The sequence below is a fragment of the Marmota flaviventris genome, chromosome 9 (assembly GCF_047511675.1).
Source record: "Marmota flaviventris isolate mMarFla1 chromosome 9, mMarFla1.hap1, whole genome shotgun sequence".
In the NCBI taxonomy this organism is placed as follows: Eukaryota; Metazoa; Chordata; class Mammalia; order Rodentia; family Sciuridae; genus Marmota; species Marmota flaviventris.
This window is the reverse complement of record NC_092506.1, coordinates 936,265-949,890: the sequence shown is the minus strand read 5'-3', so window position 1 is coordinate 949,890 and position 13,626 is coordinate 936,265. Positions and strand designations below refer to the sequence as shown.

The 13,626-nt window shown below is 61.4% G+C and overlaps 1 protein-coding gene across 1 annotated transcript in view; it reads right to left on the bottom strand.

Moving 5' to 3' along the window:
* Positions 1-6,565: 6,565 nt before the first annotated feature.
* Muc2 (mucin 2, oligomeric mucus/gel-forming) overlaps positions 6,566-13,626 on the bottom strand; it is a 30,084-nt gene continuing 23,023 nt past the window's right edge. Inside the window, 16 exon segments of the mRNA XM_071617016.1 lie at positions 6,566-6,927; positions 7,029-7,155; positions 7,418-7,457; positions 7,692-7,820; positions 8,464-8,562; positions 8,822-8,944; positions 9,069-9,109; positions 9,267-9,371; positions 9,632-9,809; positions 10,551-10,582; positions 10,692-10,792; positions 10,895-10,964; positions 11,514-11,692; positions 12,306-12,534; positions 12,783-12,966; positions 13,376-13,623. Of these exon segments, the coding sequence (XP_071473117.1) occupies positions 6,705-6,927; positions 7,029-7,155; positions 7,418-7,457; positions 7,692-7,820; positions 8,464-8,562; positions 8,822-8,944; positions 9,069-9,109; positions 9,267-9,371; positions 9,632-9,809; positions 10,551-10,582; positions 10,692-10,792; positions 10,895-10,964; positions 11,514-11,692; positions 12,306-12,534; positions 12,783-12,966; positions 13,376-13,623 (2,108 nt within the window). The 3' untranslated portion in view covers positions 6,566-6,704.

Here is a 13,626-nt window from a genome sequence, read left to right as displayed (position 1 = left end):
TCCCTCTGCTGCCCAGTGGAGGTATTGCCATCCCTGCGCCCAGGGCCACAGCCAGTGCTGGACCACTCTGGGTCCTGGACACTGGGAAGACCCACTGGGTGGCTTTCTCTACCAGGACTGATGGCCACCTGGGGGGTGAGAGTGGCCTCATTGCCTGGGTCCTGGACACAGATGTGGAGCAGGCGCCAGCCAAGCTGTAGCTTCAGGATGCCTGAGGAGACCTTGACTGTCACAAGCCCCAGGACTAGGCAGCCTCTGTCCCCTCTGGCACCGCAGGGCCCATCCTGACCAGTTCCTAAGATAGCCAGTTTTCTGTGGTTGAACCATCCCTGAATTCCATGAGGGAAGCCCTATTGCCGATGTCTTGGATGGGAGAGTGGGAGGGGCTTTGCACGCAGCCACCCCCAGTCTACCTGAGTGTCTGACCAAGTGAAGGAGCTGGCGTCTCTGGCAGGACCAGCCCAGGGCCACTAATTCTGCCCAGTGCTAGGCTGTGCTTGTGGGTACATGTGCTTCTTACTCTGAACCCCTGAACCAGCGAGGCCAGCCTCCAGCCACAGGCAGCCCTAGACCCAGACAAACCCCGCCCAAGGGGACATGGGGACAGGCACACGCGAGGTGGGCGAAGCCCCAGAGAAGGGGAGAGAGAAGAGCTGGGTGTGCACTTCTGTCGCCATGTTCAAAGATGGCGGTCTTTTATGCAGTCCCACCCTCCTGGGGTGCAGTAGAGAAGGGCAGGAGGAGCGTGGCCCAGTCGGCCCCTGGCCGCAGCTTGGGGTCCCACATGCCGGTACACTCCCTCGCCAGGCGGCGCTGTGTGAAGAAGTGAGATTCAGCTGCAATGTTCTCCCTTGTGCTGATCTCAGAGACGACCTTTGGCATCGAGATTATACTAGTCTCAAAAACAAGATGGCTAAGCGCTCCCACTTTCCCTGCTCTTCCAGTCAGCCATCTGGAAGAGTCTGGGGGAGACGAGCGCCGGCAGGCCTCCAGTCACACCGGCCCCCAGCCGCTCACACTTGCACCCACACCCACGACCATACGGGTCTGGCTTGGCTGTGGTCATGGGCCAAATGGTGGCCCCCAAAAATATCTGTCCATGTCCTCTTCCCTGGAACCCCTAAATGTGACACTCTTTGGAAAAAGTGTCTTTTCAGATGTGATTAAGAAGGATCTCAAGGTAAGATCATTCTGAACCCAAGGACCGTCTTTATAAGAGACGCACAAAGGAGGATTTCCTGCAGAGACAGAGGCAGAGCTTGGGGCCACGTGGCCACCGCCACGGGGCACCTGGGGCTGCAGAAGCTGGAGGCGGGAAGCACCCCCTGAGCCTGCAGAGCAGGGCGGTCCTGGGGAGACCTCGGCTCGGCTCTGGCTTCCAGGGCCTGGGAACGCACTCGTGCTGTCTTAAGCCGCGGATCCTGTGCTCCTATGCTCCAGCTGCCCCGGAACCCATGCAGCCCTGTGCATGCCCTGTGCCGGCCACCTGAGCCCTGGCCCTGCTGGACACGGGGAGGACGTGGCTCCAGCTCCCAGCTGTTGCCGCCAGGCCTTGGGACAGACCCACAGGGGACAGTGGGGATGGCCGCTGAGCCAGCCCAGGGGCCCACTGCAGACAGGAGCTGAAGAGCGTGGTTGTCCCAGGAGCTAGGCCTGCCTCATTCTTACTCTTATGCGCTTGTGCGGACACCCAACAGGACGCTCCACCGGGGAGTGTGGTGTTATGAGGTGAGTGATGGCATGCAATTGTGTTACCGGCACCACACACAAGGCAAGGGACCTAAAGAGCTCATCTGTGCCACCGGCAGTCCATTCCCGGGTCCTAGGTGTCACGTGGCCTCCGTCTCTGTGATTCGACCCACGCAACTGCCTAAGTGTAGACCCCGCAGTCTTCCTGGTGTCCTCCCGCAGTGTGACGCCGCGAGGCCCCTGCCGGCCGCCCTGGCCCTGGCTCCTTCCCGTGGCTGAGCACGCATCGTCGCAGACCTCGCTGCCTCGGGCCCCAGGTTGCTCCTGGGTCTGGGAGTTTTGAACGCGGCTGCCTTCAGCATTCATGGACTAGCCGTGTGGCTTGGGCTCCCTTCCTGGTAAACTCCTGGCTGGACACGGCCATGGCCTTGAGGCACAGGAGCGCTCCACGCTCCCAGCTGCCTCACCCCGTGGCTTTCCCTGCGATTACTGGGCAGGTCCTAACGCTAAGCATCTTTTCATGAACTTACCAGGCAACTGGTACAGGTACCACCTTTATAAGAGCCCCATGAAGGCCTAGGCCCACGCTTTGTCCATCCCGCTGCAATGGGCCACAAGACTTCTGGTGCCCTCTGGACACAGGATGCAGCTTCCCACTTGTATTTGCCAACTACTCTGCTGACAGAGGATTAATATCTAGAAAACTAAAAAGAACTCAGAAAACTGAAAGCTGAATAACCACGTAACCCAATTAATAAATTGACAAATGAGCTAAACAGACACTTCCCGAAAGAAGTAGTTCAAATGGGCAACAAATCATGGAAAATGTTCAACATCATTAACAATTAGGGAAATGCAACTCACAACCACACTGAGCTGTGTCCCACACCCGTCAGGAGGGCAGCCATCAGGGTGTGAACAACACGTGCTGGAGGATGCGGGGAGAGGAACCCTTTACACTGTGGGTGGACTGTGAATTAGCACGACCCCCGTGGAAATCAGTAGGGAGGCTCCTCAAAAGACCAGGCAGGGACCCTCCACGTGACCCAGCTGTCCCACTCCTCGGTATTGACCCTGAGGAGTTAGAGTCATCTCACTACAGTGACACACACACACACCACGTTTATAGCAGCACCATTCACAGCCGCCAGACGACGGAGCCAGCCCAGGTGTCCCTCGATGGACGGGTGGATAAAGAGAATGTGGTGGACATGCACAGTGGAGTTTTAGTCAGCCACAAAGAAGGAGGAAATTACGGCATGTGCAGGAACATGGACGGAGCTTGAGAGCATTGTGTTACGTGAAATAAGCCAGACTCAGGTCAAGGGTCATGTGTTTTCTCTCATAGCAGAGGCTCGAGAGGAAAAAGGAGAAGAGACCGTGGGTGTATCTCATGAAAATGAAAGGAAGGTCAGTAGAGGAAAGGACCAGGGGTGGGGGGAAGGGAGGAAGGGGGAGTGCAGGGGAGGGACACCGGCCAGGCCAGGCTGCTGCATTGTGTGTGTGGACATCACATATTGAACCTCCAACAACAACCTATACAAGTACAATGCACCTGTTTAAAATACGGAAAAAGAGAGAAAACTAATAATAATAATAATAAGACAAAAGTAGCTTGCCAATTGCTTCCAAAAGGACCGTGAGGGATTGTATGGGTATTTCGTGACTCTTCAGGTAGATTCAAAGAAGGCAGCTATCTCACCAATATCAAACCTTCTTGCCCATGAACTTGGCCTATGTCTCCTCTTATTTAAGTCTTTTTAAATTTAGCTTTGGGATGTGTTGTGGCCTTCAGTTTACATTTCTTGCACCATCTTGTTAAATGTCTTCCCACGGGTTGTGTTTTTGATACTATTGTAAGTGGAGTTGTTTGCTTTGACTTGATCCCTTTACCTAGACACACGATTGGCTCCTGCAGGCGGAGCTCGTTGGTGGGGGCTCTGTGGGTTCTGCGGGGCCACCTACCCACACACTTTGTCTTCTGCACCCCTGGGTGGCCCTCCCGCTCTGTGGTCCATGGTCCCTCAGCTGTCTTGCTGGTCCTCAGGGCTGCCCAGTCCTTCTCCTCTAACTTTGCTTTTCTCCTGTGCTGTATTGACAGGAGAGTCGCCCTGGCCAGCCCTTCCTGGGACGTGCTGCCGGACGGCCTCACAACATTCCTCTCTGGGCTCTGTACCTCTGCTCCTGGCAGGCACCGACAGCTGTTTCTCACCACATCACTGCTTCTGGAATCTGGAGAGATGCAAACCTGCAAGATGGGTTGAGAGATGTTTCCCTCAACAGCTCAGGAGGCTGAGGCTGGAGCATCATGGGTTCAAAGCCAGCCTCAGCAACTTAGCAAGGCCCTGTCTCCAAATACAAAACATAAAGAGGGCTGGGGATGGGGCTCAGTGGTTAACAGTGCTCCCTTCTCACTTATGTTCTGGAAGAGTTTAAATGGGGTTGGTGCTATTTCTTCTCTAAATATTTACAGAATCACAGATAAGGCGTCCTGAGGAAGGCCTGCAGGTGATGGATTCGGTTTCTAAGACAAGATGGGGCTGATTCCTGTTTCTTCTTGGGTCAGTTTTGTGAACTTGTTTCTGTGGAGGGACGTGTCTGCCTCATCAAGTTGTCAACCCCATTACACCATGGTCTCCCTTTCCCCTCCGAGTCCTTGAGAGGTCTGTGGGAGGTGTAGCCCTGTCCCACACTTCGTCTGTGTATAGTCCTCGTTCTTTTTTGCATGATCCTCCTTGATGAGGTTCATTCGGTTTTACTTCTATCTCTTCAAGGAGCCAGTTTTTCCATTTCACTGATTCTACCCGTTCGGTTCTGTGTGCCTGGAGTCTGGGGTTTGAAGCCGTGAAGTGGGTGCTCCCGGAGGCCCCTGGACGGGTGTGTTAGCCTCATTTGTTCCAGCTCCACCTGCTCGTCTTCCGCTAGAGTGTTGAGGTAGAACATGGGCCATCGAGACTTCCCTCTCACCAACACAAGAAAACACGCTGTGAAGGTCTAAGGAATACTTTTTGATAAGTTTTGCTTTCATTTTTAGTCTATTTAAAACATTTCCTAACTTCTCTTGAGCCTCCTCTTTGACCCGTGGGTTATTTAGTGTGTGTCCCAGAGGCTGGGGTGTTGCTCAGCGGTAAGTGATCTAGGCCTAGCCTGGGTGCTGTCACCAGCACCGCAAACAAAAAACAAGTGTGTGTCCCAATTCCCAAATTTAGGGGGATCTTCCAGTCGCCTGTGTTGTTACTGTCTACCTTAGTTCCATGGTGGCTGGCTAACGCCTTTTGTGTGAGGTTGAGTTTAATGTCCGGGGGTTTTATGGCCTAGGTTGGTCAGGGGCCTGTTCTGGGAAGGAGTGGGCTGCTCTGGGGTGGAGTCCCTTTATGAAGGGTTCAGCACGGAAGGGCAGGCAGGGGCCCAGCTGCACCCTCACCCATTCGGTGGCCCCTGGAGCACCCGCTTCACAGCGGCAGGCCCAGAGATAGATCCAGGGACCTGCCAGCACCTTCCTCCTCTTCCTGACCAGGGCTCTGTCCACAGCAGCCTATCCCACCCTGCAGGTCACCGCCATCCTGGGGCTGCCAGAGAAGTGACACATTGCCAGGACGGGCCACACACGACTGCTCAGGGCCCCTGCCCTCCAGCACCAGACGGGGCGTGGAGTGGCTCTGGGACTCGGGCCTTGAAGACTTCATGGAAGCACTGGCTCTGAAGCACCAGGCCCCGCATGGCCATGCCAGGGGTGGCCAGCCCACGTCCCCTCAGCACATCTGCTCTGCCAGAGGACCCAGTGGCTCTAGGGTGGGCCCAGGCCCTCTGGCTTCCCAAGAAGTCCGTAGGCCTAGACACTGCGGGCTCTGGGTCCCCAGAGGGGGCTGGCAAGGACAGCTGGGGCACTGGGAAGACTGCCACACCTGAGCAGCCTCCAGGACCAGGGAGACACCAAGGCATGGGCACCCTGACAGGCCCTCAGCCCACTGCCCCTGCCACACAGCTGCCGCCCTCCCTGGGGTCCAGAGGTCAGGTGGGGAGGGAACCGGGCGGAGGTGGGACAGCCTGGGAGGGCAGCTGTCTCAGCCCAGCCCCGAGGAGGCCTCGAGTGGAGAGAAGGAAGAGGGGCTCTGGCCTCTGGCCGGCAGCTCTGGACGCCGCACAGGTGCCGTGCGTCCTGAGGGCACTGCAGCAAGGCTCCGCAGTGAGACTGGGTGCTGGGGCTCTGGCCTCCTCCGGGACACCTGGGGCTCCCCCAACACTGCCTGCTGCCTTGAGAGAGGAGGTGGGGGCTACTCTGCACGCACCTACAGATGGGCAGCCTCCACCAGCCTCCATGAGTCCCAGACAGCCAGGGCCTCAGCTCCCAAACACGTGAGGGCACTGTGTCTGAGGTCACACACGTCCGCGTGGCCAGCCGTCCACTGTGCCTTCAGGCCAGTGGGAGGCCTGGCGGGCTCTGCCTGGAAGCTGCCTGCAACCCTGGCCAGCCAGCCACGGCCACTTCTGGCTAGTTTGCAGCGGGAGCTGATTCTCTTGGCTTTTCCGGGGTAGAAACCCAGAGAGATCCACACACACAGGCACACACTGACCCCACAGCTCGTGCTGGACTAAAATCACCCCAGCAGCAGAAAGCCTGGGAAACGGCCATGAAAGACCCTGGGACCGTCTCACAGGCCTGAGGTCAAGCTGCCCAGCCAGGGCTTGGCACACGCAGAGAGCTTGGGGCTGGTTTTTCTGGGCAGTACTGGGCAAGGCCAGGATCCCTGGGTCCTGTGTGCACACTGGTGGCCGGACCGGTGGGGGGCCCAGGGTCCTCTCTGGGGCACCCCACCCCCACACCCCTGGACCCTGCGGACCAGTGGCCAACGGGCATCAAGTCAGACCACACCAGTACAGCATCTCTGCCTGAGTTTATTATCAGAAAGCAAAAGATCTAACAGAGACTCAGAAAATAAATATCCGCAGAGAGGAATCCAAGCTCAGGGGCGAAGGGGCGAGGCAGGTCAGCGGCGGGGGCAGCGCCTCCCGGCTCACGCCCTCCCTAGGAGCCGGGGGCTGGAGCGGCGGACGCGGCTCTGCTGCGCCAGCGGGAGCCCGCACACGGAGTCCTGGCACAGGCAGCTCTCGATGTGCGTGTAGGTGTGAGCCAGCGTGCCGCCGTTGGGGCAGTCCAGCACCACCTCGCGCTCGCTGGTCCTCTCCTCCTTGCAGCAAGAGCACCTGTGGTCCAGGGCCTGGGCGTGTGCCGAGTACCTGGGGGCGAGGACCGGGTGAGGGGCCGCCTCCCCGCCCCCGGGCCTCTCTTTGGACTCCCCCGGGCTCCCCACCAGGCACAGGCTTAGCCTGGGACTCACATGGCGAAAGTCCCGCAGGACCCGGAGCAGTAGTTCATGGTGACATTCTTGGTGCAGCCGGCCCTTGAGATCTCCCTGATTACTGGGATGGTGGCGCAGGGGACCCTGGTCTCGTTGAGAGAGATGCCTGGGAGGAGGCCAAGGGGCAGGGGTCTCACACAGCTCTCACTTCCTCTCCTCTGCCCAAGTACAGCAGCCCCCAACCTGGCGCCACCGATCCCCCAGGGGCAGCCCTCAGCCTGCAGCTCCCTCCTGCCTCTTCCTGGGCATAGTGTGAGAGAGGACGGCACAGCAGGCACAGGCTCTGGGGCACCCTCCTCTCTACCTTCCTCCCTCCAGGGGCTCTGTGGCACCCACCCACCAGGCCGTGCCTGCCAGACGGTACTCACATCTCTGGCAGCATCCATTGGGCATCAGTGTGATAGAGCCCTGGGGGGAAAGGAGAATGAGCCCGGGTCCCCCAGACTTCCCGAGTGGATGGGCACCCCCTTCCTGACACGGGGTTGGGAAGGGGTGGTTCCTGCAGGAGCCCAGGACAAAGCCTCCTGGGCAGCTGCAGCCAGGCCTGAGGCCAGGTCCCAGCACTGGACCAGCCTTTCAGGAACACTGGGGGCCCCACTCTGGGCAGAGCATGGTAGACCCACGCCCCAGGGGCCCACTCACTGGGACACAGCGGCTGGGGTCAAAGTCAGGGCAGGAGATGTTGGAGACGGATGAGATGAGCTGGTTGTGGACCTTCATGCAGCTGTAGAACATGCACTTGTTGTTGGGGTTGCTCTGAATGTCCCCGGGCTGCAGGCAGAGAGCATCAGTGAGGACACGTGGGAAGGTCTTGCAGCCCAGAGACACAAACCAGGACAGAGTGGGGACACGACAAGAGCAGCTTTTCAGACCAGACCAGCTGCAGGCCCAGCAGCACCAGGCAAGTGGACAAGGGGTCTCGGGACAGGCGCCTGCCTGCAGCCCACATAACCGAAAAGGTTCTGTCCCCATCCCAGGGAGCTGTGCCCAGACCTATGAAGTGACCCCATTTGGGAGAAGGACACTTAACGATGAAGCTAAACAAAAGATCTTGAGACAAGGTCATCCTGGATTAGCGTGGCCCCAAAGCCAGGGGCAGCATCCTTATGAGAGGCAGAGGAGGAGACAGACGCAGGGAAGGAGCCACTTGGAGACGGAGGCAGAGCCTCCCCGTGGCTCCCCCTCCCCAGCCCTGTGAGCCTGGACCCCAGAGCTGGGCACTCCAGAACTGGGAGAATCGAGTCCTGCTGGCTTAAGCCACCGCACTGTGTACATTGCTGCAGCAGCCCCAGGACCCTTGTCCACAGCTGTACCCAGAATTGGGGGACTCGGCCAGCGGAGCCAGGGTTCCCCTGTTCTCTGCTCCCACCCGCTCTGTGGAACCTCCCAGCCGTGGGTGGTGTCCCTGGCGCACCTTCAGGATGAGGTACTGGCTTTGGGGCCTGTTGATGATGCAGTGGGTCTGCTCACACTTCTTGCAGCACTGGCCAGGGGCCTCCACAAGTTCAAAGCCCTGTGGACAGACAAGGCCCAGGCCCAGCTGCAGGCTTGTCCTGCACCCCAGAGGCACCTGGGGCTGCAGGGGTTGCCTGCCTGGAGAAGCTGCAGTCCAGGTAGGTGCCAAGGTGGAGAGGCAGGGACGGAGTGGGCAAGGAGAGCACGGAGGAAGTGTGACAAACTCCGTGGAAGCGTCAGGGCCTGTGTGCTTCTCAGGGAGAGGGGAGGAGGTGCCCTGAGATGGGGAGCGGGGAAGGAGGGCAGCTGGGGCTTACAGGGTCACAGGAGATGTTGCAGGGCACATGGGTGCAGGTGATGACATTGAGCTGGGTGCTGTTGTCCACGGCATGGGTACACACGCAGTCCTGGCACTTGGAGGAGTACACTGGGGAGCCAGGCTGCGGGCACAGGCAGGCGATGAGGACCTGCCAGGCCCCGGCCACACCCCTCCCCACCCACGGGGAGCAAGGGCCGCAACCTCCCCTCCCTCCTCCACCTCCCCACTGCCAGCCCAGGGCTCACCTGGTACTCTGCGTTCTGGTGCACACACACACCCTTGGGCACTTGGGAGAGAGCAGGAGAGGCCCTCAGAGGCTGTCCTGAGTGGCCACCTGGCCTAGCCCCAGCTCAGGACATATCCACAGACAGGACCCCCGAGGGTGCCGCTTCCCGTAGCCAGCCCTCCCGCACAGCCCAGCCATGCCAGCCAGCCTCACGTACCACAGGAGTAGGCAGGGCAGCACCTTCCGGGCACCATCCTGCTCTTCACCTGGAATCCTAGCGGGCACGAGGGGGGCTCCTCTCTGCACAGGCTGGTGTTGCACTCTGAAGGTGGATGCAGACTCCTAAGGAGGGTGCTTCCCACCGGCAAAGCCCCACCTCCTGCCACATAGCACAGGGCCCCTGCACCCCGGGGGGTTCCCCTTCACCCCTCCCAGGCCAGCCCCTGCAGGGGAATGTCCAGTGGAGCCCCACAGCCTCTGGGATGGCCACATCCTGAGCTCCCAGGGCAGGGGCTGCCCACAGGGTGCCCGCTGCATGACAGTGGGGCCCAGGGTCCTGCCTCCCGCTCCGGCTGGCCTTACTGCACAGGGAGATGCTGCAGCAGGTGTCGGCAGGGTCGACCTCGGTGGCGAGGTAGGTGCCGTCCTCCTCACACTTGACGGGAGCCCTCTGGCTGCATTGCTTGGGCTGGCACAAGATGCCACTGCCACCCTCCAGGCAGACGCAGTCCTTGCAGTCGAACACAAACCGCTCCCCAAACTGCGGAGGAAGCACGTGGGCTGCTGAAGCCAAGGGCCCCACCAGGCCCCGCCCACCACCGTGCCAGGGCTGCAGGGCGACCCATCTGTGGCCAGCCAAGCAGGAAAGGGCTGTCCTAGGCAGCTGGCCAAGGGGTCTTGAGGGGAAGCCACATCCCTGCCCACCCCTGGCTCACAGGCCAGGCTCTGGGAAGGACAGCAGCTGCTCTCTTGGGGTCCCAGGCTGCCATCCACAGCCGTGACCTGCTCACCAGCACCCACCAACACGGGCCTGGTGTGGGGCCAAGGCACCTCTCAAATCACTTAGGTTTGTGCAGAACTGAGCCAGGAGTGAGCCTCAGGGCCATGACCCTAACCTGGAGGCAGACCCCACCCAGTGGCCTATGTGTCACCCCAGTGCTGACAGACCACACGATGGTGGGCAGGCAGGTGGATGCACAGAGAGAGGGTCGGCTGGGGGTGTGGATGATGGACAGATGGATAAATCCATGACCAGGTGATAAGAGGATGGATGGATGGACAGATGGACAGGTGGGTGAGTGGATGGACAAGTGGGTGGAGAGATGTTTGGATGGACAGATGGACAAAGAAATGGACAGTGGATGAGTGCGTGGGCGTCCCTGCTAAATCAGTATCCCAGGGTTCAGTGACTGGTTACTCGGTCTCATGTCCACCGGACCCCACTCCACTCCCCAAAATTCAGGGTTTTTGGGAGACCCCCAGCACAAAGGGGAAGACCTACCTCTCTGGGCACATTGTCGGGTCCCACACAGCCTGGAAGAGGAAGGAAACACCTGTTAGCACAGCTTGGTACTGTAGGGAGCAGGGTCCACCCTGGGCCCAGCCCCATGGACACTGAGGAGGGGCGGGGTGGGTGGCATACCGCAGGTCTTCACGCAGACATCGAAGCCCGGGGCGTAGCTCGTGGTGCCTTCGGGGCAGTAGCAGCCCTCCACGAGGCTGCTGGAGTTCTGCGGGGAGGAGCTGAAGGAAGAGGATCCTCAGGGGGGCCTCTGGCCCAGGGCGGTGGGATGGGGAGGGAGCCACCTGCCAGCCCATGCGTCGGGGACTCGTCACACTACGTACCTGGACTGGCAGGTGGGCTCCTGTGAGGGGCCACAGGCCCGGTACTCCCTGTGAGATGGGCACGTCACAGCTGTAGAAAGCAAGGACCAGAGGGCCACTCAGGAGGGCACATCCCCAGTGACAGCTGCCCGCTCCCTCCCAACCAGGACCTCCCCACACCAGCAGAGGTGGCCAATGACTCAGTGCTGTGGCCCCTGTCCTGCCCTGGTGGGTGCCTGGTGGGTGCCTGGCTGGGGGGCGTGGTCACGCTCTGGTCAGCTTGGAGGCCGGGTGACCACACCCGCCTGTCCCCCACCCCCACCCCGGCTGCCCCCGGCATGCTCAGCCTGTGGCCATCAGGGAATGCCTGTGGCTGACAGCAGGAGCAGCGGGAAGGGACAGGCCTGGAGGACAGGAGGCCCACACCCACCGACCTCACCCTAACCCTGGCCCAGCTGGGTGCAGAACTCCACACCCGGCCTCCGGGCTGTCCTTCCCCACCTGGGGACCCAGCCTCAGCCCTGGCTGGCCCTGCCTGGCCCAGCCCATTGGGTCTAACTCCAGGCTTCACAACCTGCAGATCTGGAGAGCCTCGTCTGGCCTGCAGGCCCCGGTGCGGGGCAGGGGCAGGGGCACTTACAGCAGGCCCCGTGGGTGTGGTCCCGCCAGTCAATGCAGATGCCCTGCTGGGCACAGAGGGCCGCGTAGGCCTGCACACTGGCGCACTCCAGGCCAGAGCCAGGCACGAAGCAGCTGTCAAACACGCAGGCGTCGTAGTAGTGCTGGGGCGGCACGGAGGCGTGGCACTGGGAGAACAGGCTGCGGGGCGAGTTAACGCTCTGGTCGGCTCCAGGCCAGGTGACCACACCCGCCTGTCCCACACCCCCACCCCGGCTGCCCCCGGCATGCTCAGCCTGTGGCCATCAGGGGTGCCTGTGGCTGACAGCAGGAGCAGGAGCAGCCGGAAGGGACCGGCCTGGAGGACAGGAGACCCACACCCACTGGGCCCCAGGGGGAGCGCTGGGTGCCCTGAGCCTCCCCAGCAGCCCTGGAAGGCCCCCTGAAGCCCAACCCCGCACCGACCTGTCCGTTGCTGCCCGCCTCGGGAGGCCCCCTTCCATCTAAGCTCAAACCTGGCTCCCCAGAGTCAGCCCTGAGTGCCAGCTCTGTGCTCGGCCGGCTGGGCCACCCAGGGCCTCTGGGGCAGCTAAGCTGGCACCACCCAGGAGGCCAGGAGAGCAGGGTGCCCAGGAACGCTGCTGGCCTGTGGGAACAGGGGCCTGGGCCTGCGCCCTGACTTGGGCCAGACAGCACCGTGCTCAGCCCTCCAGCTCCCCGCTCGGCTGGGCCTTGCATCCTCCTGGTAGGCTAGGCTGCTTCCTGGGGCCCACAGCTGCCCAGTGGCCAGGCCCGACAGGCCCAGGCAGGTCACCTGTCCTTGATGAGCTGGCAGAGTGGAGACGTGGTGCAGTTCTTGGGCAGTGTGGAGTGGCTGCCCCCTGGCGTTGTGAGGGCCGGGCGCCTGGTGGTGAAGCTGCCGTGGGGACAGTGTGGCTTGGAGGGATCATTCACCACCCACTGGTCAGCTGCGGCCTCGCAGTTGGAGGTGATCTCCCCACTTGGCAGCACACAGTCGTCGGCAGTGCTGTTGGTGCAGGTGCCTGTGGCGGCAAGGATGGTCCCGTCGCACCAGCACCAGCCTGGACCGTCGGGGCCAGGGTCGTCCCTGGGAGACCACCCCTCCCCCCGCCCAGGTCCCTCGTGGCCAGCCCCCTCCTGTGGGCGCCCCACAGGGACCAAACCCAGGACCACACCACAGCGCCCCAACAGAGGGGCAGAAGGCCCATGCCCGCCGCTTGAACAGGCCCCCAGCTCCCAAGGTGGGGCGGGCGGGGGCTGCGGAGCTCACCACACTGGCCCTTGGTGTTGTTGCCAAACAGGCGGTAGGGCAGCCTGACGGAGAAGGACAGCCCATTGTAGGAGATGAGAGCGCCCAGCTCGGGGATGTCCACCACGAAGCTGATGCCTGACTCGTAGACCTGCAGCCCGTACTTCTTGTAGGGCAGGGCCACCGCCTGCTTGTTGACCTGCACCTGCAGCCAGCATTCCTGGTCAGGCGCCCCGGCAGGAGCAGGGGGCAGCCAGCTAGAGGCCTGCCTTGCCCAGCCTCGGTCACCTCTGGGAGCCGTGTGTGACGCAGAGGCCCATCTGCACCTGCAGGAGGGCAGCCCTGACCACCCGCCCTGTCCCCGGGAGGAGCTTCTGCCGAGACCTGTGCCCGGGCGGGGCTTGAGTGGTGGGACGCAGGGTCCCTGAACACACCTGGAGGGCCTGAGAAGAGCACGCTGTGTCCCCAGGAGACCCCGCCCCATCCCACCTTCCAGCCCGGCTCCGGGGAGGCTAGGTAGGGCCCTTGCTGCTGTCCTCTGCTGTGGGGACCTCGCTCAGAGCCCGGCGTGCTCGCCCACTGTGGACACTCGCCGCCGGGCCCACCCCACGCACCTGCACTTTGAGGGGCATCATCTGCGTGGTTTGCATCAGCACCTCCTGGGTCTCGTGGCGCACGATGAGTGTGCGGGGGCAGGACACCTTGTCGTTGACGTCACAGTGGTAGTTGTCGATGTAGACCCCAAAGTTCTCCACCTGCGGGGTCACCTCCTCCACCAGCACGTAGGTGCAGTTGCCCTGGTAGCTGTAGTACAGGCCGTCGAAGGTGACGTAGTGCGGGTCCCCCCAGCCCGTGCAGTAGCCTG